General features: G+C 36.2%; 2 protein-coding genes across 3 annotated transcripts in view; both read right to left on the bottom strand.

The window, feature by feature from the left end:
* The window catches only part of LOC107037205 (modular serine protease), a 32,065-nt gene extending 22,127 nt beyond the window's left edge, over positions 1–9,938 (bottom strand). For both annotated transcript variants that reach the window (XR_001460814.2, XM_015255613.1), the window contains exons 1-5: positions 9,843–9,938; positions 7,987–8,313; positions 6,433–6,698; positions 3,828–4,152; positions 3,504–3,752 (exon numbers count right to left, since the gene is read on the bottom strand). Coding sequence is in view for 1 of the 2 variants with exons in the window: in XM_015255613.1 (XP_015111099.1) it covers positions 3,504–3,752; positions 3,828–4,152; positions 6,433–6,698; positions 7,987–8,313; positions 9,843–9,888 (1,213 nt within the window). In the remaining variant the exon portion in view is untranslated. The remainder of the gene's footprint in view (positions 1–3,503; positions 3,753–3,827; positions 4,153–6,432; positions 6,699–7,986; positions 8,314–9,842) is intronic.
* Positions 9,939–11,836: 1,898 nt separating this feature from the next.
* LOC107037169 (neprilysin-2) lies at positions 11,837–26,599 on the bottom strand. The gene is made up of 9 exons (XM_015255567.1): positions 26,486–26,599; positions 23,849–23,913; positions 23,552–23,736; positions 19,423–19,668; positions 18,284–18,495; positions 17,884–18,036; positions 15,091–15,874; positions 13,700–13,944; positions 11,837–12,228 (listed from the first exon to the last, which is right to left on the bottom strand). Exons 3-9 carry the CDS (start codon positions 23,727–23,729, stop codon positions 11,890–11,892), a joined length of 2,157 nt encoding a protein of 718 aa, XP_015111053.1. The 5' UTR covers positions 23,730–23,736; positions 23,849–23,913; positions 26,486–26,599; the 3' UTR covers positions 11,837–11,889.
* Between the last annotated feature and the right edge of the window lie 337 nt (positions 26,600–26,936).

Genomic DNA, 26,936 nt, shown 5'->3' with positions numbered 1-26,936 from the left:
CGTGTTCAATTTTGAATTAATTATCAAAAACAATTATCCAGTGAATTATCAAATTAATTAGTAGTACATTATAACCGACTTCACTGAGAAAAAAATTTATTCCTTCCAAGAAAATGTTATTGGTGATATCTTTTTCATACTCTTAGTAGAAGAAAATATCTCTTTTGGAACGTATTTCTCCAGGCCAGTCATTTCCAGGTGCTCCGAAATCAGTTCCAAGCGTGAGAANCATATGACCTCGAAGAAACTCCAATAATAATTATTAACATTTGGAATTATTCCAATTTTCTTTACCTGAGAAAATCGCCAATTTGTAAAATCCGGAAGATATCGGAGAACATTTTGTCAAGGTCATATGTAGCATAATAATCAGATTGTTCAACATCTCTGTAATTTTTGAGGATAGAGTTGGACTCTCTGAAAATGACTGCCCTGGAAAAATTCGTTCTGAAAAAATATTACCTTCTGACGAGAATATCAATCCTTGGCAGGAATAATTTTTTCTCTCAGTGTTCGGTGGCCGAAGTGGTTAAATCGCTCGGCCGGATGGCGGGACCCGTGAGGCGCGGGTTCGAGTCCGGCTTGGGGTAGGGACTTTTTAATCCTTCGGACACACTCGAACGGTAGTCTAGACACCGAGAACCATCGGAGAAATCGTAGAAAAACATTCCTCGATGATGCAAATTAAGGAACTTGTCACCGGGAAAGTCTGTGCACAACGTACAGCTCCTGGGGTACAATGCGACACGGTTGGAGAGGAAGTCGACCCATGATAACCGCAAATTAAGGAACTTGTAAAAACCCGAGTAGGGTATACATGGCAAATAATCAATAAATAAATAAATACACACAGAAAACGTTGTGCAGATTATCTGCAATCTTATGCAGGTTTTACACATAAGCTCCGCGAACCTCCCACTATGTGTAAAGTCTGCATAGTTATGCATGAAATATGCATAAAGTATGCATGAAATCTGCTAGTAACCAATTGCAGATTATCTGCACTATTTATGCATGTTCCGTCCATAAGAGTTCCGCAGAAAAAAAAGCCAGTACTCACCGAAACTTTAACGAATTGCGACTTCGACAATTCGGAATTTCATAGAGAAAGCAAGAAAAAATTGTAAATTCTAAATCAATAATTTAAGGGGATAATGGGACAAAATAGAACAGTAGAGGAAAGTGAAAGAGCGCTGTTTGTTGTATTAGTTTCGACTCTTCATAACGCTGTGGGTAGCTAAGGTTTCAGTTTGTCTCAGCCTCTCCTATAAAAGGTAAATAAGTTGAAGAAAATAAGTACGCACGAAAAAATTTAGTAGAAAATCCTCGCAAATTTGCTAGACAGTTCTTTTGAATTGTTAAATAGAAAATATTCTATTGATGCAGTTCCACATAAAAACGCAAGGTCAAAAAAGTCAATTACGGGGATTTTTTCGCTAATTTTTTTCTCCTGAGTGGTATGAGAGTTATTTCTCAGGTTGCATTTTAATGGTTTAAATGAGAACATTGCTGAAACTTGAAAAAGTAAGAATTCATTTTCTTCGTATATCCATCAAAAACGTTGTTTTTCACGTTTTTAGCTTAGAAATGCCCCTTGTACCACAGTTTTCATCCGATTTCAACTTTTTTTTTTTATGTTTGCTATACTCCAACGAACAAACCCAAGTATCCGTTTTGCTTTATATTTATCAGATAATGAGAAAATGATTTTTTTAGTTTCTATTTTTTTTCCTCTTTTTAGCAAATGCTAAAACTAGTTGTTTTTCGTTATTCCACGTTGTAATCATACGTAATCGAAATATTATAACAAAAAAAAATGGGGGAAAACAACGAATTTTAGCATTTGCTAAAAAGAGGAAAAAAAATAAAAAGTAAAAAAAACATTTTCTCATCATCTAATAAATATAAAGTAAAACGGATACTTGGGTTTTTTCGTTGGAGTATAACGAACATTAAAAAAAAAAAAGTTGTAATCGGATGAAAACTGTGGTCCAAGGAGCCTTTTTAAGCTAAAAACGTGAAAAATGACGTTTTTGGTAAATATACGGGGCAAAACGGTTCGAGTCCGAAATTTTTCTCACTTTTTTATATATCCCTTCATATATCAAAAGTCATCCAATGGCTGTTGAGGCCGAGTCGAGACTTTCAAATTTCACCGCGGTCTCCCCTTAAAAATTTTTTTTCTGAATGTTGTTTAAAACTTTAGAAATTCCTCGATTATTTTGGAAAACTCAAATTTTATTCAAATTTCCAGAACACCTAAGAATTTTATTCAATTTTTTAGCAATTCCGGGAATTTCTTCAGAGTTTCTAGAAACTCCTTGAATTCACTTAACATTTCCAGAAACTCCCTGATTTTTCTCGAAATTTCTAGAATCTTCTTGCATTTCCTTGAATTTTCTAGAAACTCCTTAAATTTTCTCGAAATTTCTAAAAACTCCTTGCATTCCCTAAAATTTTCTAAGAATCCCTGAATTTCCTCGAAATTTGTAGAAGTTTCTCAATTCCCTCGGAATTTTTAGAAACTCCTAGAATTCCAACGAACTTTCTAGAAACTCTTTGAATTTCCTCGAATTTTCTAGAAATTTCTTGATTCCCTCGAAATTTCTCAAAGCTCCTTGAATTCCCTCGAAATTTCTAGAAACTCCATGCATTTTCTTGAATTTTCTAAAAATTTCTTGAACATTTCAGAATTTTCTGGAAACTCCTTGAATTCTTTCGAAATTTCTAGAAACTCCCTGAAGTCCCTTGAATTTTCTAGAAAAATCTAGACCTGTAAGCTCAATTTCACAAAACGACTCCTCATAACGAAAACATAGACGTATCCTCATCAAAATTTTGCCCTTATGTGTAAATCATGCCAAATCTGTGCGGAAAGTACACATAGATGTGCAGATAATCCGCATAAAAATTGTGTATTTCATGCATAGCTATGCAGATAATCTGCATAACTATGCATGATTCACGCACTATTTATGCATGATTTGCACATAAGAGAGTGACTTCGGCTTATGTGTGAATCCCGCATAACTATGCAGATTATCTGCACACTTATGTGGATAGTCTGCACAGCGTTTTCTGTGTGTAGTAGTACATTATCAAGTGAATCACATAATCATTTTCTGAGACCTTCAACAAATTAATATCCAGTATATCACCTACGTGTAAATATCATCTAGACGAGTGGATTGAATCCACAAATAAATGTGATTTTATTGAACTCGTGCATCATTTAATTTCACTAGCACACACAATGAAAATACTTCCCAAATCCATCCTAAAATTAGCAGCTCACCAAACACACCTTTTTTGTAGAGAAAATTGGGTGCTACTAAAAAGGTTATGAGAAAATTTTTGCTATCTCCCTTAGATTTCGAGATATTCACTGAAAACTGGCCAATAGCCAAAATCGACTTAAACCGTTTGACCACTTCGCTACTGATTTCAGTGTCTCAAGTTAAACTCTCAAAATAAAGATTTTTGTTTCTCGGTGTTACTCTGACCTCGAAATGGGATAACTGGTGGGCACTCTGGAATAGTTTTCCCCTTTTCCACCCGAAGAATAATGTCTTGTATCCATGATATGTGATGCGATACGTCTGTATACAATGTAGACTTATGGTTATCACACGTCCTCGCATTTTCAGTGGAATCAATTCTGATTATGACGCTCAAGATGCCTCGGAGGTACCACAGATTATCCTTTTTGAATGCTAGACCACTTCCGCTGTCTCCAGAGCATACAGCAGAGCCTAAAGACAATCAGCATAAATATTTTCCATCGTTCGTTTTTTTCATTTTGATCTTTTTTTTCGTCGAATCATCACCGTTTGCGTATCCAGTGCAGAATTTATCTCCGGTAACAAAAGCTTGAGCACTAAAAATTGCACTCTGTCGAATGCAGTCATTTTTGGGTAAGAATGGCACTAGTGATTTTTTAAGAATCGGTCGGGAACTTTTGCCTTTCGGGTTCTCAAATCCTGCTATCAGCCCATATTCACCCGGTTCCGGGGATTTTGCATTCTCCTCGAAACAGATTGGGAATAAGTTTGGCGTGAACATGAGACGTGGTTCTATTTCAAGAATTGCAACGTCATTATCGTGCTCGTCTGCTACCCCCCGATAATTACAATTTTTATAAATTTTCTTCACCTGAAAGTAAGTCATCATTTAGTGGGATCGTTCAACCTTGTATTGATAGATTAACGTAAAGATAATTGGATATTGAGGGTGGGAATATACAGCTCTATATGGATGCAATGTGTTGAATTTCATTTTTTCAAAAATCGTTCTCTCGAAAAAATGTTCCGAACGGGAGACCGAGATGAGATAAATTGACTCGGAGTTAGCACGAGAGGAGTCGATACTGCATGTTACGAGAGTGAGACGAGACTCAAGATTTCCGTGTTCATTGATACCGAGACCATCTCTCCAAAGTATTGTCTCGTCAAGTCTCTTGCGCCATCACTACCTGAACTACTTGCATGGATATTCTCAAATCTGTGAAAGTTTCAAGTTGAAATCTTGAAAAATCTCAACATGAGACTTTCAAAAGGCTTAATTGAGGTCGCGAAGTCTCAAATAGAATAGGGTTCCAAAATTAAGGATGTATCACACCCTTTTCGCCAAAATTCATGTTTTTTGAATTTTTCTGGTAAATTGGTGGTCGGATTGACGTGAAAAAATATACCATTTTTGCGTTTTATCATTACATTATGACTCACGAAATTTCGTGATCGTGCAATCATTTTCCTCCGCTTTTTCTACAACTTTTAGGAAATTCACAAAACTTTAAAAAAAATGCAGGAAAATGATTGCACTACCTCTAAGGTTCGTGAGTCAGTCAATAATGATAAAACGCAAAAACGGTATATTATTTCGCGTCAACCCGATCAATAATTTGCCGAAAAAATAAAAAAAAACGTGAATTTGGGTGTAGTACATCCTTAATACTTTTGAAAATCTTATTTTAAGACATTTGAAATCTTAAAATAAGGTATTACAGTAGAGGCTTCGTATAAGATACCTTAGGGACAGTACACGGAGAAATATTCAATAAAAATAACGTATCTTTTCCGGAATTCGACAGCGAAATGTGGTTGTAGGAAATTTTATGGAACTGTCACGAAATTTTTCCAGAGCGTTCGGTAATTTTTATCTGAATCTCCAGTGAAAAATTACGATACCGTCACTTAAATTTTCTGAGTCCATTCCGTAATCGGTGAGTGAATTGAAGTTCCTTAATTTTTAATGAATATTTCTCTCCGTGTAGGAGAGTGAAATTCCGGGCACCCCTATGCCCCCACTACGCGCGCCCACAGAGGAGAAAAATAGGGATCAGCGGATTTTAAATAAGATACCTCGTTCGTTGCGCCCGAATTCAATAAAATTTTCATTTTTACTGAATGAATATCGATAACTAATCAATTTATATGTGTTTAATGTCTTGAATTTGTATCGTACGCGTTCCCTTTTCTCTTTAAACATGACCCCGCGTGATAGAATGGCAGTTGATGTTGGGGGATTGTTGGTGGACTCGAGAATAATCACAGACGAAAAATTACGATTTTTCGATGGGGGAAGTGAAAGAAAAAATCAATGTATATTTCCATTACTTGAAAACAATGGTGTGGCCCCCCCTTAAGGTCATTAGACCCTCATGATCACTTCGTTTGTCTCTTCCGTTTGACCCTTCACACTGTTTGATCCCCATAACTACTCTCTTCCCTTTGAAAAATGACCGGGATGCACCATAGGTATCTTATATGAAGCCCACGAAACTTAAACATTCGGGAGGGGATAAAAGTGCCGAGAGTGGGGGGCCTCGAGCGCTCGAAGCGCGAGGTATCTTATGCGGGGTCCATATCTAAATATTTTCCGTCAAATAAACTCCGTCAAAATAACTTTACGTCAAAAAAACTTGGTTGAAAAAAACTTCATTAAATAAACCCAACACAAAAACAACTTCTCTCATAAAAAATTCCATGAAAAAACAACTCAAAAAACCACCTGAAAAATAATCAATGATGAAAGAAAAAAACCAACGACTATCAATGAAATTGAACGAAACTTTATTAACAAAATAAATGAGAAGCAGACAAAAAGAAATTATGCAATTAAAGGGTGATATTCAGAGCAATTCCTTTCAAATATTTCATGTACGAACGATTAGCGTAATCACGAACACCAGCACTCAAAAACAAAAAAACAAAAAAATATTCAGGTTTTTAACAAAGTTATTTGTACAGAAGTTGTTTTTGAAAGAGTTTTTTTTATGACAAACGTTGTAATCGTAAAAGTTCAAAAAACCGAGTTTTTATGACGAATTTTTTTTGACGGAAAATATTTAGACGTGCTCCCCTTATACGAAGCCTGTACTGTATTTATTTGGGTGTGACTATTACTATGGTGATAGCTATCGGTGGCACATACATGTAGTCGTAAAGCCCTTTCATTTGCGGCTTTAATGAAGAATTCACTGGGGTTTTCCAGTTCACGAGTTTCTTCATTGAACATACAGTGAGCGCCGGTGATTAATAACTCATCTGTAATTATCGTTGCTCCGCAAATAAATATTGTCTTGCTATTGGTAGAGTTGATTCGGTATATTGATGTGTGCCATGGGGGGTTCATCAAATGGATCGAGGATCCACTTACTGAAGAGGTTCTGATGTCTTCCGGGAAACTTGTTCCACAAGCTGCAATATATTTTTCAATGTATGCATTTAGAGTATAATCCATACATAAAAAAGCTGGCTAATCCCATAATTTTGAGTCCGTAATGATAAAAAAAAATTCCGAATATGAAGACCATATTTATTTAACAGAAGTACGTGATTTTCAATGGCTTCAATCAAACCACAAATCAGTAGCGAAGTGGTGAAACGGTACAGGTCAATTTTGACTATTGGCCAGTTTTCAATTAATATCTCGAAATCTAAGGGAGATAGCAAAATTTTTGTTATAACCTTTTTTATAGAGCCGATTGAGAGCTACAACAAATGTAATTACGAAAATTTCGCTACTTCTCTTAGATTCGGAAATATTCCTCAAAAACCCAACTGGGAGATAAGTTGACTTAAACTGGTTTACCACGTCGCTACTGAAATGATTTTGAATTTTTGTTATTGCTTCCATTCGAAAGCAAAAACTATCAAAAAAATAAAAAAATTATGAATTTTCTGTCAGTGGTCCGTTTTGCCCTACCCTCCCTTTGAATTCATTTATAGCAACCAGTTTCCGACATCCTGACACAATATATATTTGCATATAGAAATTCTATAGATTTCCATATATGACATTTGGATATTTCTATACGAATTATTTCTATACATAATATTTTACATAAATTTTTGTTTCCATTCGACAGATGTCTAAACGCTCTAGAGAAAAACGTAGAGAAATGTCGCAACTCCGTACGAAATGTTTCTATACATATGGTAGTGGGTCGTATAGTATCAAACCTATAGAAATTGTATAGAAATAATTTGTATTAAAAATATCCGTATAGAAATATCCGAATATCAGATACGAACATTCTATAGAAATTCTATACGCAATCCGTATAGAAGATTTCTCTACGATTTTTTCATGCGTGTATATATACACGTATGAAACAATGCTATAGGATGTCCTATAGGATATTCTATAGAAAGTCCTATGGAGAATTCGAACTAAAATTCGTGTAAACCAAAATTCAAGTCAATTGAGAATTACGTCATGAAGCCCTTTGAAAATTCTATGAATGAAAAAATTAAAGCCTCATTGTTTCTCATTATTTCTATTAAAACTGGAGTAACAAACTCATCAGCACCATAGATAAAGGCCCCTGGGGTTTTAAAATTTCAGTGCAGTTTCAGTGCAGGATTGTTAATTCAAGAACCCAATTGTTTTCGATTTAAGAAATTCTTTACTTGCAATAAGCAGATTTTTTCATAGGTAATTAAAAAAATTTTTCATCTGAAATTCAGAGAAATAATTTCTCACCTGCACATCGTGGAACAGGCGACCAAATGCCCCCATCGGTACAGTTAACATGTCCGTTGCCCAACAGACGATAGCCATTATCACAAAAATACACTAATTTCGTGTCTGCATTCATAGTTAACTGTTCTGGCTCTAGGCTGATGTTACAGTGTTTCTTATTCGCACACAGGGAAGAATATATCTCCCAATGCCCATTCCGAACCGGCGGTGGCAAGGGACAGGTGCTCAAGTCTCGTGGAATCCTTCTCCGAGTCAACGAACTTGAGACGATCTCCGGATAATCACAATCAGAATCGGTGAAAGCTCCAGCAGATATCAACAGTAATCCTAATGGCAAAAATTCAATCGTTGTGAAATAGGAAACGTTCAGGAATTTCTGGTGAAATGGTTGAACGAAATAAATTGATGCAATTGACGATCCATTCCTCGTACACTGAGAGAAAAACGACAACGTTCTGAAACAAGTTTTACTTGTTCCAAGAAAATATTTTTTTGAAAATTATTAAAAAGGATTTTTTGGGCCAAACATGCAGGGAGTGTGCCGGAATAAAAAATTTTTGTCGCAAAAATAGATTTAGTAGTTCAAAAAAAATTGCATTCTCTGTACACGCAAGAAATGTCATTTTCCAGACTGGCGCCTGAAAAACGCCATTATATGGGGGCTGCGCGCCCAGAAATTTGCGTTTTCCAGGTCCTGCGTCTGGAAAAATTTTGTTCCAGCCACGCCGTGAAAAACATATCATCCTCCCCCACGTACTTGCCATCAATCTTGCACGTGCGGGCGGATGATCTGTTTTCCAAGGCTAGGCTTGAAATGTACTATTTATGTGAAACAAGGGATAGTAGTTTTTCGTTTCGACTGTCTAATAATCCCAGGCAAGAAATGAACTCTTCAATGAAATAATAATAGTAATAATATTAGGGATAAAATATTTGTTGATAAATTTTCCTCTATGTGAGATATTTTCATCCTGAAAAAGCCACCGTCCGGTGTAAATTATCCGCCTCTTGAGCTAAGTATTTCGTTGCTGTCGAAAGCAGAGCAATTATTCATGTATGAGACTTTCAAATTCAAACCAAACAAATTGTTTTTTGGCAATTTTCAACTAGCGATTTTGTTGGCCCAAATAAGACTTGTTTGACAACGTGTTTGTTTTTCTCTCAGTGTATCTTCGAATATGAGGGACGGTGGGCAATTTTTGTATACGACACGCACGAAAAAACTTCAAAGAGAAAGCTAACGCATTTAATACAATATTCTATCAGTGTTTCGGTCATTCTTTTGGAAAATTCTGGATTTTTACCCCTGAGTTATATTTGCGCATATATTTTCTATGTATAAACCAAAATCTAATTAATCGATTGGGGATTGAGTCACGGAGGAGCCTGTAATAATAATAACAATAACAATAATAATAGCAATAATAATAATAATAATAATAATAATAATAATAAGACAATATAATAATTATAAAACTGAAAAATCAATTATTAGAAATAATTCTTTTCAGTAAAATATAAGAATTTTTATACACTAAAACTGAAGTAGTAAACTCATCAGTACGATAAATAAAGGCCCCTGTCATTTTGAAATTTCAGTGCCGTCTCCCTTAATTAATGAACTATTACATAATTAACTCGCGCGTCTTGTAGTGCCGATGTCGCGAGTTGAAGGACACGCGATAAACTTGACATGTAGTCAGTCCGGAGAAACTTCATTTTCGCTGTGATTTTCCTCTTTCTACCAGAAATTTGACAGGAGAAATTTCCGACGACGTTGGACGTTTTCTCTATTTAAGTACTGAATAACAATTATCTCTGGATTCCTCATTATGGAGTAGTGAAGAATATCTTACCGAGGCTCATCAAAACATAAACACTTGAATTACATGACTTAAACATGTTTGAATGCTGATTAACGCATCAGAATGACGGAGGAGTTCCTCTCAGCGTGGCAGTACCATCAACACTGATTTTTCCCGATAATAAACAGCTGGTTGGATGTGTGCGCAGGCAATCTTCGCAACAAGTCGAGGGGCTATTCACAGGCGTAATCCTGGTGTCACTCGCTGATGTAATCAATTGTAATCCTAGTGAAATCGATGCAATCATTGTAATCACATGATTACCATATTTGTAATCAAGTTTTGGTAATCAAGGGGTAATCATTTGTAATCAGTGTAATCTTTCGTAGTTGCTCCTAGTGAGACCGTGAATTTTGTTTTTGAATTTTCGAGCGTGTCATTTCTACCAACGGTGAGTCTCAGAGATCCCTGGATCAATTTTTCTTGGAATCCCAGATGTTTATGGTTCAAAACCTTGCATAGCCAATGCATTTTGCACAGAGCATTTGTCCGTAGAAAATTTATTCAACAGAGTTAAAATTTCTTATTCTGGAGAACCAATGACTGAATTATCTCTGAATTATCTGCTGGTAAGTTTCATTCTCCATCAATTGTAGATATTCAGCAAATTTATTTTGCTGACAGCACTTAATTATGAGTGCTGGAGACTGCATTCTTCTGTTCTAATCCCCGCCCCTCCTTCCTCATTTCTTCGCAGGCTCTAATAATTAATTATTCCATCAATTCATATTCAATACGAGGCCATTTTTTGTGATTTCTATGATTACAGATGTTTGGTAATCACAGAATGTAATCGACGAAATTATTTATAATCATGTAATCACATTACATGATTATAAATAATAATTTTTATAATCATGTAATCACAGAATGTAATCGACGAAATTATTTATAATCATGTAATCACATTACATGATTATAAATAATAATTTTTATAATCATGTAATCACAGAATGTAATCGACGAAATTATTTATAATCATGTAATCACATTCTGTGCTTTTGGTAATTACGGCACATAGGCACTGGTAATCGGTGTTATCAGTCCCGTAATCCTGGGTAATCGATTACATTTTGTAGTCGCTATGTCTCCCCTTTCGCCTGTGAAGAGCCCCCTGAGTGAAGTGGTTAAACGGTCTAAATTAATTTAGACTTTAGTTGAGTGTTCTTGAAATATTTCCAAATTTAAGGGAGGTGACGAAATTTTCATAATAACCTTGTTAGAGATGAGGCTATGATGTCAGGGCGGATTGGGGGCAAGTGTTATGGGAAGGTTGAAATTAAAGACACGGAGATTACAAAAAACACTGGTGGTGTACTTTATTAGTGGCGCAAGCCACGCGTCTTGACTTTAGGGATACACGAATCGGTGAATGTCTTAATGTTAAATTCGATAATAGTCTTTACACTGCACTTGATAATTTCTTGATATTAAACTTGATAATTGGCTCAAAATGATTGATAGTTAACTCGGAATTAATTGATAACTGAACGAAATAGAGACGCTACAGAGAGCGCTAGACTCAATACATTAAGGTGATGTACTCGGTTGAGCGGTTACGTTGATACTGTACTCAATAGGCAATTCTCTAACTAGTAGATGTATATTCTTTGATAGATAGATTGATACTGAAATTCATATTTGGCGATTTGCAACGTGCCCGTGAACCCGAAGGGTTCCGAGGTCGGTAGAGATTTTCCGTTAAGCCCGATAACTTCTGATAATGACTTATTTGCTACTTCTCAAACAAACCCTTTTTGTAGAGCGAATTGAGGGGTACTAAAAAGGTTATGAGAAAAGTGTTGCAATCTCCTTCAGATTTCGAGATATTCATTGAAAACTGGCCAATAGCCGAAGTCGACTTAAACCGTTCAACCACTTCGCTACTAAAATAAGTTTCTTCTTTTTCAAGTTCAATCAATATAAACGACATTCATCATGGAATTAATATTCTTCATTTATTACTTTTTACATATTATGGAAAAACAAAAACAAAAGGGCGAACGAAGTTATCACCCCAACATCAGTAATTAAAAAATTACCACACTGCACATTTCTTCAGTGGGTTCATTTTAGAGCCCAGGGGACATTCAAAGTCCTTAGAAAACTCTGGAGAGTTTGATAGTGATCCCAAGATACGGAATTCTGGAGGACTGTGTTTGCCATTTTCGATCTGCAGCTTGAGTTGTTCAGGTCGCTGAACACCACACCCAATTTGGGCTGAACTTATCCAGAACATTTGTTCTGGGGTGTAGGGGAGGTCCGGAAGCATTTGCTCTTGCCCATTGTGCGCTGACCAGTCTTTGTAGGCTAGGTAAGCCGGTTTTATGCCGCCGATATCACCTATGTTTTCTCGTTGAGTAGATATTCCATTCAGCTGCAGATAACAGAAAATTAAAATGTCGATGAAATTCTTCATTGTTTTGTGATTATTTGAAGAGCGAATGGTTCCAATAGGGAAATCAACAAAGACCTTTCTTTAGTCAGCAATATTGCTAATCAAAACTATTTCATCACATCGCCCTAAAACAGACGTCCGGTGGTCGCAATGGTTAAATAACCAAAATAGAAGAAGAAGAAATAATTTCCGTCCTCCATAAAATTTGTTTTCATTCATTAGAATAAAATAAAAAAAATAACAAAAAGTACTGAAACAATGTCAGTATTGAATATTTTTAATGAATTTGAATAGATAAACTAGATAATGTGGTAATCAAAACAAAATCAACCGATAATAATACTTTACTCCGACAAGAATATAGGGCCTTTTTTTTCACTATCAATTACACACACAAAAAAATTACTGTTTTTTTCTTTTTTTATAATTTTTTTTTGAGCGCCTCAACAAAAAAATATCCAAAAGCTCCTGAAGAGAGCCTTAAAACAACAATACAAACATGAAATTAAACAAAATAAAACACATCACCGAAATAAACACGAGAGCTACAAAGTGGCCATTGTTTACTATAGCACAAATAATCTCCATTAAATTTTTTTATATACCTGTTTTTTTTCTTTCTTGTAAATGACTGTACATATGTAAATATACTGTCGTCTATTCAATAAAAACATGGTTAAAAAAAAAAGTCGCAGTGGTTAAATCGTTAGTTCGGTTTGACTACTTAGGGGATCGTGGGTTCGAATCCCGGTCCGGTCGGTTTTTTACCATCTGACTACAGGCGTTAGAGGCTCGAAATGGTGGCTGGGCTTCGGATCTCGGCTTGGGGGAGGCCTCAACTTCTAACTACAGGGGTTGGAGGACTCGCCTGGGGTGGTTTCTGGTGGGGCCCATCTCACCTCGGCTCAGGGAGTCTATTCTCGAGTTGAAATCGTGCGTTCGATTTCAATAGGTCGCATGCGACTCGTGGTATGCCTTATGGACCGTATGTGACTTGTTGAAGTCGAACGTACGATTTCAATTCGAGAATAGGCTCCCTGGACTAACGGGAGGTTCCTAATAGAGAAACCGACTGTACTGACAGAGGTTTTCTGTGGTTCCCCTCTGTCTCTCTCGTTCGCGAGGGAGCAAATGCGGTACAGTGTAGCAAAGTCGGCCACAGCTGCACGGTTAGGTAGAGATTTAGATCGCCGAATAAAACTGGGGTTTATACAAGTCATAATCATGTTTATAAAAATTGAATATTACGAGAACAGTCCACAGAATATTACATGTAATTCAATCTGTCAAAATAGACAATTTCAATTCAATTCAATTTCAATTGATTTCTGGCGTAAATGAAAAAAAACATCGCCCTAAACTTAGTCTCAATCAAACGATTCAATGTTGAGTGTGAATAAATAAATGTTTCATAACATCATTAGTCAAACCCTTCAATTAATTTGCTTACGTTCATTCTGAATTTGTCGACCCAATAGTTTCCATATTGATCAATAATGCATTGAGCTTTTGTGAGGAACTTCTTCGTAGTAGAAGGTGACCACAGAACTAGCTTTCCCTTTTTATCGAGCCAGTGTTGCATAGTTAAGCCATGAGTGATTTCGTGACCAATGACACTACCAATGGCACCATAGTTCATGTACCTCGGTCGATCATTGCTGAAGAAGTCGCCTTGAAGAATAGCAGCTGAGACCACTGAAAATTTTCCCGATAAACCAGTGATTCTTTCATGACAATTATTATGGAATAGGAATAATGGGTTTCTGTTGTGATATGATATTCTGATTGTAGATTAACGAGTAGCCTTGGTGAAGAACTTCTACGGAGCTCGGGATGTCATCATCGCGGAGAACGATTTTTTGCCGTGGCGAGCGCAAAACCCACATTTCTCTCCTGCTTCGTTTTGCGGGAGGGAAATCTGATTTTGCGCCTGTACCGAGGTAAAAAATATCGTTCTAACCACGGGAGGTAAAATAAAGGGTAAATGAAGGACCCTTACCCTCCCCTTCGGCTCGGGTGGTAAGTCTGCACATGGGCACGGCTCCTTTATTATTTTACCTCCCTTGGTCAAAAATCGTGGCGTCAGATATCACCTTATTCAACATTACCATAAGGCAAATTTCATGGCAATCGTATGGAATCATTAAAAAATTCTCGCTAGTTTGCCTAAAAATTATGGAGCCAATCAGAAATCCCACCCAATCTGCCAATCTCTCTCTAGAGTATCTCTACTCTTCACGTCATCTTGAATCCCAATCATGGTGGTCCGTCTTATTTTCCTCAACATTTATTCCCCGATTTTTCTTTCCCGACATTTGTTCCTCCCCAAATTTTCCTCGCATCAATTTTTCCTATGCTACTTTTCCCACGTCATTTTTCCCCAACTTTTTCCCTTTCTAATTTTCTGATTCATTTTGTATATTTTTTGAGGGATTTCGATGTACGAGTGAAGCGAATCGCATCCGAGTTTACTGAGAACGATTACATTGCAATTGATGTCTTGTTTCATCGATAAAGAATTGAAAGAAATTAATCAAATTCGTAATTGAAATAGTCTATTTTGACTGATTGAATTGCATGTAATATTCTGTGGACTGTTCTCGTAATATTCAATTTTTATAAACATGATTATGACTTGTATTAATTTTTTGTTCATTCACTTTACTGTTCTTAGGGATTATTATTTGCTCAGGTATCGATGAGAAAAAGAGGAGACAGTTTGTTTTAGGAAAATCTATCGGGGAAGAAAGGGATATGGAAGAAATGGCAATTGGAAGAAATGTCGTGGAAGAAAAGTCGTGGAACCCCAATTATCATATATCCAGAAAATTAATCACTCACCTATATTATTCGCAGTTGGACAATAGAGCGCATTAGCCTGTGCTGTTAGTGCACCATAGCTCACCCAACTGTTCTCTTTCAAAGGTTTTCCCAATGTACTAAATGATTTTTCAGTATCGAATAATGTTATATTCAGAATTGCCTGTAGGTAATGCTCGTCGGTAAGTTCCAAACCCTGATAGTACTCCTCGAGTTTCCTATCATCAAGAAGCTCATCAGGATAAGCAATGTGGCTGGTCATGGACATTGCTTTCACAAACGCACTCAAAATTGTTTCACTATCCATCCAGTCGACCATTAACAGAATCTGATGAAACTGCTCCCTGATGTTGTGAACCATCTGCACGGCATTCCTCTTAGACTCCTCTTGGAAATACTTGCGAACGTACAGAGCTCCAACACTTATCGGCAGCTTCTTTGAGACAGCTCTCACGCATTCCTTCCATCGAGATTCTTTATTTTTAATTCCATATTCAGCGCTCGACAATAGAAACGTTCGTTTCCTTATTTCATCATTCAGATAGTTGACTGATGCGGCTACTGCTTTCCACATAACATAGTTAGCTTGGGTTCGTTTTGGTGTTTTTTCGATCAGTTTCACGAACTCCGGAATGTAGTCAGGGATTATGATGTCTTGGCTATCATCTACTTGGGCGGAAGATGGAAGCAAGCGGTTGAAGTACTCCTTCCAGGGAATGCTAGGGTACAACTTGGAGAGCTCGGCGATCGTGATGACGTTGTAGATAACTATGCTCGGACGACGTTTCTCCTTTGATATACGCACCTGGAGAATAAGTAAAAATTATGTGCATTTAGATACACTGGAACTTCCATAATTGCACGCGTCCGGTAGTTTGGGTTCTCGGAATTTGCACTTAGGAAAGGACCCTTCTTCGCCAGCGAATGAATGAGAGCGCTGAGTCAGAAAGACATGCGTGAGGGGACAGTGGTGGGGGAAAGAGCCGCTAGGGTGGCCTGCGCGCGAGATTCTCCCGCATTGGAGAGAGCAAGCTTAGACCAAGGCTTCAACCAAGCTTGGCCCAATATATTATAGCTAGGTAAGTTCAAGGTTACTGATTCTATGCCAGTTCAAGCTCTGCTAGCAAGGTTGGACCAATCATGGTTCAAGCTTGGGGTTCCAAGCTTCAACTTTGGGGCTTTAAACCAAGCTTGGCCTAATATGTGATACCTAATTTCCACGATTGAACTATAGCTACACTGAGAAAAAAAATTACTTTTGCCAAGGAATCATTTTCTTAGGAGAGGAATTCTTTTTTTGCGGAGCGTATTTCTCCAGGCCAGTCATTATCAAGGAGTCCAAGTCCATCTCTAAATATTACAATTATGTTCAATTATGGAATGATTATATTACATATGACCTTGAATGAACTCCATTGACAATTGTTAACCTTTAAAATTATTTCAAATTATTATACGTTAGAAAACCTCGAATTTGAAAGAATTGAAAAATGATAAAGCGTGTTCATTCAAGGTCATATGTAGCATAATCATCTCATTATTCAACATAATTGTAATATTTGGAGATGGACTTGGACTCCTTGATAATGACTGGCCTGGAGAAATACGCTCCGCAAAAAAAGAATTCCTCTCCTAAGAAAATGATTCCTTGGCAAAAGTAATTTTTTTTCCCAGTGTATGGGCTAAGCTTGGTATTATAGCTTGACCTCGGAGCATCCGACCAAGCTTGACTGAACATTGGTGCCCAGCGCAAATCCAAGCTAGAGGGATTGAAGAGTTTCAAGCTCGGGTTTCAAGACCGCTAATAGTATAGTGGTTAATAGGTAATTTATAAAATCTACATATGGATACATTATCCTCACGAAAAATCACTCACATTTTTTGAAAATAAGTAGCAATTGAAAGATGTTGGAAATTGTATAGGCGTTTTATATGTATTTCCCAGTCTCATTTTGCCCCGGTCTCCCTCATTCATTATCATTCTATTTCCAGTATTCACTATCGAATCGTTCATTATAATTACCTATTCAAATTGTTAATCCAAAAAAACTAGGTTCTGAAAAAAAATATCCCGGGAAGGTTTATGCAGACGATACGACGTATGAATCAACAGAAGTGCGCGGTAGTCTAGCGGTTAGGGCGTAGGATTAGTAATGGTAGCATTCCGGGTTCAAGACTCGTCAGAGTAATTAGCGATAACAAATTCGGCTTTTTAATCGATGATCGCATTAGGGATTAATAGTGGGGCAATAACCTATTATGAAAGTAATTAAATAAAAGTTGATGAATAATTTTTCTATCATTTTTTTTCCCGTAATTGAGTATAGCGGCTGACCATAAGCGATGGCGTTTAGCTGAAGCTTGAACCATTGCTGCCTTCGTATGTATGAATATCCGAATAATGAAGCTTGGATTGGCTTAGGTTCAACTAGGGACCAAGTTTGAATAGAATCTGGTAGCTAAGTTTGGACGGAGTTTGGCGCCCAAGTTTGGGCGGCGCTTGGCATCCAAGCTTGAACTAGTGTTATAAACCAAGAATTAGCCACGGTTGGTGTAAGCTTGAACGAATGGTAAATTCCCATCTGGGAGAGCGAAAGAGATTAAGTAGGGAGAGAACGGGCATAGAGGGGAATTGGAATGGGAGGGCAACGGTTCCTCTCGTGCGGTGGGACAGTGTGCACTTACGAAGGCAGTTGTGGAGCAGTTGTGGAAGTCCCACTATACTGTGGAATGAAAAGTGTATCTCACAAGTTTATTCTTGAGGAGAAAAATTAACAATGAAATAAATTACGTCTAATTAAGTTGTGTAATTACGTTATGTAAATCTGCCTGGAATTGAAAGGCACTGAACAACTCCTTCTTAGCCAATTCTCGCTCAGCTCCAAGAATTACTGCTATATCCACCATGTACTTTTTATAAGCATCCGTTAATTTAGCGCCAAGTTTCGCCGTAGGAAATTCAGTCAACTGGAAAGTGGAAAAATATTATAAGAATGATAATTGATTCAGTAGTGCAGTCATAAAACAAGAAGAAATGCTTGAGTTAATATAAGTCATTCTAAAGGCTTATTATTCAATCATCCCAAAAAAACTTTTTTGTAGAATATAAAATACTATACAGGAAATGTGTTTCCATCATTTCCCCTGAATCGTCAACTGACAAACCAAATTCTCTACTACATTCATTGTTTATCTACTGAAAACGTAAATATACATAAAGAACTATTTCGGTCTTGTTCTTCGAGTCTGTTCTAAAGTGGAAATTCAGGAAATAGTTATATGAATATCCCAGCTCGCGGAGTTTGTAGATTGAATGGGTCCAGTTGAATTCTTCTTCCTTCCAGTCGTTTCCCTCTAGCACTGGCCATCCTCCAAGTTCCTTCAGGTGTTCGCGGAGTTGCTGGACACTCTGGGCTTCAATAGCCGCTAGAATTTAGCAAATATATATCAAGTTTGTACAAAATTCACCTCTTCTTTTTTCTGTGATTTTAACGAAGACGTCAGAAAACTTTGTCCTTCCGAATGGAAAATTTGAAATCGTTCAAATTCAAGTTTTGAATTTTTTGTTTTATATCAACCCACGATAATCCAAAAAGTCCGAAAATGCAATTTTCAGACCCTGTCCGTATGTATATGGGCACGTATATATATATATATATATGTGACCAAGTTTTTATTTTATTGTTTCTTTGATTAATTTTCCAGCGATTTCTTCCCATATGATGTTCTAAATTCATTCAATTATGCATGAGTAAAGTTTTTCTAATACCATTTTATCGAAGATACAAAGTAGCATAGATAGTATCATTCTTTCAAGTGATTTATACAAGAATTTTCACAAGAAATATAATTTAATTGAACAAAATAGTGTAAAACAATAGATGATATACGATAGGAGAAAATTATGTGCAAAATGACCATTTAGAAGTATATTGCTAATTTATGTATCAGCAAAAATAGCCTTTCTGTACTGCTTCTCACGATTTCTCGTCTGGGAATTGGTATTACATACTTCCCAAACTCGAAAACTTGAAAATCACTACAGAAAAATATTGTTCCTGGGCTGTTGCGATGGGGTTTTTTTACTCGTGTGGTTGGCCAGTCCTCGCCTACGGCTCGGAGGCCAAAGCCACACGAGTAAAAAACCCCATCGCAACAGGCCGGAAAAATACTAATGCTATATGAAGACGAAAGCAATTTCCCCCGTCTTCTTCATTTTCTTCTTAGGCTTTCTATGAAACGGACACTTTATGGATTTGCCACTATAGTTAGTCCAATTCATTTGAAAGATGTGAGAAGATGAAGGTTTGGTTCAAACAAATGATCATCTCCATCATAAATTATCGTACTCACTCGTATTCATACACGCTTTGTACAAGTTCTTAATAAGCTTGAGTGGTTTAGGTTCCATTGAAGGGCTGCGCTCCTCGATACTAATTCTCAACTGCTCCAGAACTTTGTCTTGAAGGAGGGTGTAGCTGTCAATCTTACTTTGATCGGCTGGCATCTGCGTATTGTTTAAAAATCCGCCGCAGGCAAATCTGTAGAAGTCGTCGCAAGGATCGACGTTCCTGTCCATTTTTTTTAATACCTCTGAGGCTGAGAAATAAGGGGGAGATCAATAGAATATATAACAATTAATTTGGGATCCTTGAGAACTCTTTTCGTTGTAGATTCGCTCAATCATGAATCATTTTGGAAGAATTCCTCGGGGAGGGTAGGGCAAAACGGATCAGACGGGCAAAACGGACCACTGACAAAAATAAATTGATAATTTTTGTTTTTGCTTCCAAATGGAGCAAATTCGAAATCATTTGTGGTTTGAGGTGATTAGCAAATCTGATCAAATTGCGGTCCAACACTTGTTGTCTATAAAATTGCTCCAGAACTTTGTCTTGAAGGACGGTGTAGCTGTTAATCTTACTTTAATCGGCTGGCATCTGCGTATTTTTTAAAAATTCACCGCAGCCAAATGTCTAGAAGTCGTCGCAAGGATCGACGTTCCTGTCCATTTTTTCTAATACCTCTGAGTATATGGACTCATCAGCTTGTCCTGTGGGCCGGAGTCTATACTATAGTATAGAGACCTTATACACATGTTTGTCATCTACCGCCCGGCCTGAGGGACAGTTTGGGTGCCGAAAGCTCCGTACTTGGCGGGTTAAAAAAAATCGAGAAAACTGTCCGGTTTTATAAAAAATTCGAAGATCTTTCTGATTTTCTCGAACATTTGAACATTTTCTAAAAAAATTCAATTTGTCATTCCATACAATTAAGGATATCCAAGTATTTTGGCTATTTTTGCCTTCGAATGACAACTTTGTAATCGTTCAAGTTTAAGTTTGGAATTTTTTGTGTTATTATCGACCCAGTATAGTCCAAAAAGTCTGGAAATGCAATTTTTAGACCTCGTCTGTATGTGTGCGCATATGTGTACGTATGTAACAAAGGTTTTCTTCACTTGCTCGCTAATGAATGGATGGAATTCAATCTTTTTTTTTTCAAATGTAGGTATAGGTGAGCCCTATCAATCGCCATTAATTAAAATTTACTTCATCGACTATTTTTTTTTATTTTCGAATTTTTTCGAAAATCAGTTGTCCCACGATAAGGAAAACAATTTCTGGATTGATTGAATGATGGCTTTAAAAAAATTGTTCGGATCTCCTTTTGACCGAGTTCAAAGATGAAGGTGATAGCAATAATCGTTATTTTTATTTATTTGAAAATTTGCAAAAATTTTGTACTTTTTGAAAATGGGAACCCCGAGGATATCTCTAAAATTATTGTTTTAATGCCATTGAGTCGACATTAAAAGATGATTACGATATCTATTTTGGTTGATTGGATTTTTACGATAATCGTTGAAAATATCGAATTTTTTAGGAATGCCCTTGAAAGTGAGCCATCTGATGGTTTCTTCAAATGTAAAATTTCAAATTTTATCGAAGGGCTGAGGGGCAAGATAAAACCCTAGAAAATACAATTGGTTGTATAGAAGAAAGGGATAATAAGAATAATGATGATGATAGCATTCAACTAAGTTGAAAATCTGACCAAATTAATTGAAAATAAATCTGATTCAATTTGATAAAATGAAATTAATAATAATAAATAATAATAATTATACAAGAAGGAAGAAAATTGTCGTATGTGCTTCTTATCGTATAAATCCAGAAAGTCCATTCGTTACAGTCTCAGATATTTCAGGCCAAGAATCAATAGTTCGCAAATCCTCAATATTTTAGTTGTTTAATAAAGATCATTCAAAACTCAGTAGTAATAGACTTCAGCGAATTAGGGACGAAGATATATCGAGAAGTATTAGTCATCGACGTAAGAACTCTTTGCAGAGCGAGAAAAAGTATTTTGTGAAGGAATTTAAGGAAACTGATATCGGTAATTGGTGTTCATTTTAGGAGGGAAAAATCCTACTGCTATATTAAGGTATCACGGACAACAAAATTTAATAGAAAAACCTATCGAATTCGTTAGAAAATTCTATTGAACTATTCATTAATTTTTGGCCTATTCTATTGAAATGGTTAATAGAAAATATTCAGTAGAAAAAGTCAATAGAATTCAATTTTTCTATATAACTTATCCTATTGAGATATTTTTCATCGAATTTCCTCGGCTCAAATTTTCCAAGTTTTTTCGTTTGATTTTCTTAATGAGAAGAAAATAAAAATAGAATGACAAAAATTTAGAATGAATGAAAAAGAATACAATATAATGAAAAAAACTATCGAGAAGTACTAGTGATGGACGTAAGAACTTTTTGCAAAACGAGAAATAGTATTTTGTGAAGGAATTTAAGGAAACTGATATCGGTAATTGGTGTTCATTTTAGGAGGGAAAAATCCTACTGCCATATTAAGGTATCACGGACAACAAAATTTAATAGAAAAACCTATCGAATTCGTTATAAAATTCTATTGAACTATTCATTAGTTTTTGGCCTATTCTATTGAAATGGTTAACAGAAAATATTCAGTCGAAAAAGTCAATAGAATTCAATTTTTCTATATAACTTATCCTATTGAGATATTTTCTATAGAATTCGCTCGCCTCAAATTTTCTAAGTTTTTTCGTTTGGTTTTGTTGATGAAAAGAAAAATAGAATGAAAAAAAATTAGAAAATTCGGGTCGAGCAAATTCTATAGAAAATATATGAAAAGAGTAAGTTACATAAAAAAATCAAATTCTGTTGACTTTTTCTATTGAACATGTCAATAGAATCAGCCAAAAACTAATAGAAAGATTAATAAAAATTCAATAGAATTTTCTAACGAATTCGACAGGTTTTTCTATTAAATTTTTTGGGGCGTGATGCGCTGAATTTCGCTTATTCAGAGGGGAAAACTCTGCGACGGAGGGAGTTTTCGAACGAATATGCTCGTGTCAGTGGTAAAAATACAGGTGTTCTTTGCCATTGATATATTTTGGATAAAAGTCTGAATAATGTAAAGTCGGAGCCAATGAGTTCTCACGGCTACATTAATGTAAGCCAATATCGAAGAACAATTTCTCCTCCTGTAATCACTGAGAGTGGAGATTTGAGGCTCCCTGAGAGAATTTTAGATGAAGTTGAAAAATATTTCTAAACAAATGGGTTGATGTTTTAATAATCCATGTGTGCAATCATTTATGTAACTTTTATTTTTTAATATAAAGTTCTGAAATTGATTGTTATTTCTGAATTATTAGCGGAGACTAGTGTAAAATCGACTGCTTTTCATCGTCATTAGCTCAACATTAGCAGAGTGGAATCAAACGAATTCGTTATTATTTGTCACTTTTGGTTTTCATAATTTGACACTACCCTTTTTGCCTCACCTCTATTATTCATTAATTTTACTCATCGTGATTTCAACGCCTTCATTTTTTTTAAATCTCTGATTTCGAATGATTTCATTGATTCGAAATCATGAAATCACCTCCCGTGACGCTCGACATCACGGAAATTACTTTTCCATCGCTGAAATCACCACGAAAATCGCCCGAAATCGACTTTATTTCGAAATAATGGTATCACTCAATTATCGAGTAAATAGCCCTTCCCGAGTGGAAATTCAAATCAGGATAGAATAAGAGACTGACCAGTAAAAACTGACGTTGATCAGTTTTGGATCAGAAATGTAACGTTGTTTGGATCCATGCCTGGTTAAAATTCTAGGATCCGATCTTTCTGAACAGTACCGGACCCGATACGGATCTAGTCGAGATTTGACTGATCAGAATAGGATCACAATTTACTTCCCCGCATTGGATCCAGATATTCCATTCAGAAACTCATCAGATCCTGATCCGAAAGTCTAATCAATAAATTCTATCCAATATTGGACCTAAAACTGATCTAGATCCAAGCTAACTGAGTGAAATTTCTACTCGGGCTCTTAGTAAATCTCAACTTTCCCATCACCGCGCCAGTTTCGCCTTGGAAGTCTTAGTGAATTGGTAGATTTATTGATTGTCTTACCAGCACGATGACAACTCGAAGTGTTGCAGACATTATCTGGTCCTTCCGAAACATTTAACATCTTGTTTTTCGGTACCATACCGACAATAGTCATTGCCGAGGTTTGGCACAGAACAACAACAACCATTACCGCAATTCTTAGTACGTTTTCCATGGCTGATCTGTGTTTCCACCACATTGAATTTCTAGACAAAAAATGTAAACCATTTCACCAAATCCTGTCCGTAAGTGCGCCCTCGAAATTTCCTATAATTTTGAATTTTATTTCTTTTTCATGAAGGAAATCTCTTCACTTACTTTCTGTCAGTCGGCTCCTATTGTTCGTCAAGTTTTGAAGATTACCTGCCGATTGACTGGAGCAGCTATTTGTTAAATCGAAGATGCGCTAGTATTGGACTGAACGATCGCGCGTGCTTCTTCATCGTATTTAAAGGGCCTGGGAGTCTATTCTCGAGTTCAAATCGTGCGTTCAATTTCGGCAGGTCGCATGCTGCTTATGGGCCGCATGCGACTGAAGATTCGAAATGACCGTCATTTTGTGATTGGGTCATATGACCAAAAAATGACGGTCATATGACCAAAAATTTGTGACCGTCACAAAGAATTTTTGACCGTCAAAAGAGTAAAATAGTAATTTCCGTTACCAAACCATCTATATAGGTGCAAAATGACCGTCACAAATTTATTGCTTTTTGGGACGGTCATATAATTTCTACATAATCGGCATCGTTTATTCGTTCAATTTATTATTGATTATCAATTATTGTTTATTATAAGGTTCTTATGAAAGACTCGAAATGTATATGTACAACTGTACAACAGCTTTTTTTAATTATAAAATTTTGAAACATGTGCTTACACATATTTTGGCATACTCATGAGAGAATGATTACACTTTTAATCTTTGGAACAAAATAAACGAAGTCAAGAGTTCTAGATACTAAAGTAAGTAAACAAAGTCAAGAGTTCTAGTTAACTAGAAAAAAAATAGATGAACAAAAAAGTGTTTCATCTATATCAATGCAAAATGACCGTCACAGTTTTTCGGCCAATTGTGACCGTCATGGAAAAATTTTCTGTGACCGGACCGGCGGTCACTGGGGCCACGTCATGTGACCGTCAATGACGGTCACATGACACCTTCGCATCTTTACATGCAACTTGAACTCGAACGTACGATTTCATTCCATCGATTTTTATTCATGCATTAAAATGCTTTTTTGCAAATGTACCAGTTTACCAAAAACCAGATTTATTGGCACAGTCTGTGTGGAAACGTATTAGTCGCACGAAATCGTTCGAAATTTATATTTGTCGTATACTGATGTCGCTTATCGCGTGATTTCAATCAGTTGGACATTAAGGAAATGTCTTCGCATCGACCTATGTCTCGCTGATATTACTGTTTACTGAGAAATCTACACCCAAGAAAAAATTAGTTCTCACCAGTACAAACCAGAACTCGGGAGAAGGTCACTCTTGAAAAGTTCTACAAATACTCGTCCCAAGTACATTTTGTGTCCTTGGGTGAAGTACCACATCTACCGATCGAGTAGAAATGGTACTGGGAGGAAGTAGTATCACTACTTACTGCCAGTACTTTTAGTACTTTTCACAAGTACCAAAGGTACTAGTGAAAAGTAATTTTTCAACTTCTCTCAAGTTCTTTTAGGACTTAATTTCAGTACTTCCAATTGTTTACTTTATTGAAAAAGTGAACATTATCACCCGATGTAATGGGCTTACGCATTTTTATAAATAGAAATGTTCAGCAGAAGATATTTTGTAGGGAAAAATCAATAGATTGCGATTTTTATGGATATTTTCGAGAATTATTGGTATGCTTTCCAACCTACAAAATTTCAATTTTCTCGAGATTTTTATGTTTTACGTTGTTATCAATATTTAAAAGGCTTCGAAAAATTATTTTCAACTTCTTTTCAATTTTATTACTCACAAAACGGGAATTATTTGAAGTTTTAACGAAATTCAGTTTTTCAGTTCTTATACTCAAAATATAAAAATAAAACATTTTTGAGTTCTTCTACTCAACTTATATTGAGTTTATTATTATTTTATTTTTAACGGAATTCGTTGCGAGTCCGAGCACTTGCAACTAGCTATCGCCCGAGAGCCTTCAGCAAGGTATTTACAATGTAATATAGAGACATTAGAAAACCGAGTGGAAATATAGTTATAGTTTGACAATAAGAAAATAGATAGTAAGAAAAAAAATAATAAAATGTAGAGAAATGGTTTTACATGGTGGGGAATGATATAAGAGTGGTACAACATGAATATTGAGTTTATTTGGTACTTTTGAAAAGAACCAGCCAGGTACTCAGTATAAGTAATTTTGTTACTTGGCCCAAGTAACAAAGTACTTGTGACAAGTACTGAGGTACTTCTCACCGGTACACAGGTACTTGACGCATGATACTTGCATCAAATTGTTTTGTAACTTCGAAGAAGTACAAAAAAATGCCTTTTCCCCAGAAACTCCTTGATACTGGGTGCAAGTACTTTTTCTACTGATCAAAAGTAATTTTTTTGGGTGTATCCTAAAAAAATAATGATTTAATAATGGGTATTCTGTGATCTAACGACGCTCATTTTGTTTGACGTTCGCTGTCGCGGCATTATTATGAGTGGTTCCATATTAACTTTATCAATCTTGCTTTCTATTTTTTTTCGTTTATTGAAATGGATCCGGCGAGGGCGAAGTAGAGTAAATACGATGAAATTTCTCTGCTACAATTACCTCGATTCAAGTTTTTTCTTTCACGTTCATTGTGTCATTTTTGGAATTATTTAAAAAATTAATTTCATTTCAAATTTAACCCTCTAGTGGTCGCGCTATGGTCTGAACGCCGCCGTTTTTGTCATTTTCACGATATCTCTAGAAATGTGATGAATTACGCTTTGCCTACTTACGAGTTTCGTAAATAATGTCCTGATGAAATTAAACACGATAGGGTTGCCCTGTATTGACAATTTTTTTCTCAATTAATTTTTTCGTCGAGCGCGGTTAGCGAGAATAAGCGCAGCGCTCACCGTGCGACCACGCTCGTAGTGGAAATTTGACGAGCGGTGTTGCCGACCCTCGTGGTCGTCCCAAGCAGCGCGTGCAAAGTGGGGGGTCGATGACAGATCCGATCAATTAGCCCCTANTTTGCTACCGATTGGTGATAAAATTTTTTGGAAATAATGAAATAGGGGGCTAACGCCTTTTTCTCAGGGGTGATTTTTCAAAAATTTATTTTAAAAAAAGTAGTAACTAGCAAATGTTTTTTATTAGCTCGCAATTTTTTTCAAAACTACTTCAATGAGGAAAAAAATAAAAATTTGGAATATCTATATATTAGGGGCTAATTGATCGGATCTG

This window comes from Diachasma alloeum, unplaced genomic scaffold (assembly GCF_001412515.2).
Source record: "Diachasma alloeum isolate Michigan unplaced genomic scaffold, Dall2.0 Dall_scaffold_00214, whole genome shotgun sequence".
NCBI classification, from domain to species: Eukaryota; Metazoa; Arthropoda; class Insecta; order Hymenoptera; family Braconidae; genus Diachasma; species Diachasma alloeum.
Note: the sequence above shows the minus strand (reverse complement) of the source record. Positions and strands in the feature narration are given on the sequence as shown.

Excerpts from the sequence above, each read along its gene's own strand:
- LOC107037169 (XM_015255567.1), bottom strand. The coding sequence starts at position 23,729 with ATGTGGTGGAAACACAGATCAGCCATGGAAAACGTACTAAGAATTGCG. Across the intron at positions 18,496-19,422 it reads CAAAGCGTGTATGAATACGA|CGGCTATTGAAGCCCAGAGT; the intron begins GTGAGTACGATA and ends GCTAAATTCTAG. Across the intron at positions 13,945-15,090 it reads TCCAACTGCGAATAATATAG|TGGTCTCAGCTGCTATTCTT; the intron begins GTGAGTGATTAA and ends GAAAATTTTCAG.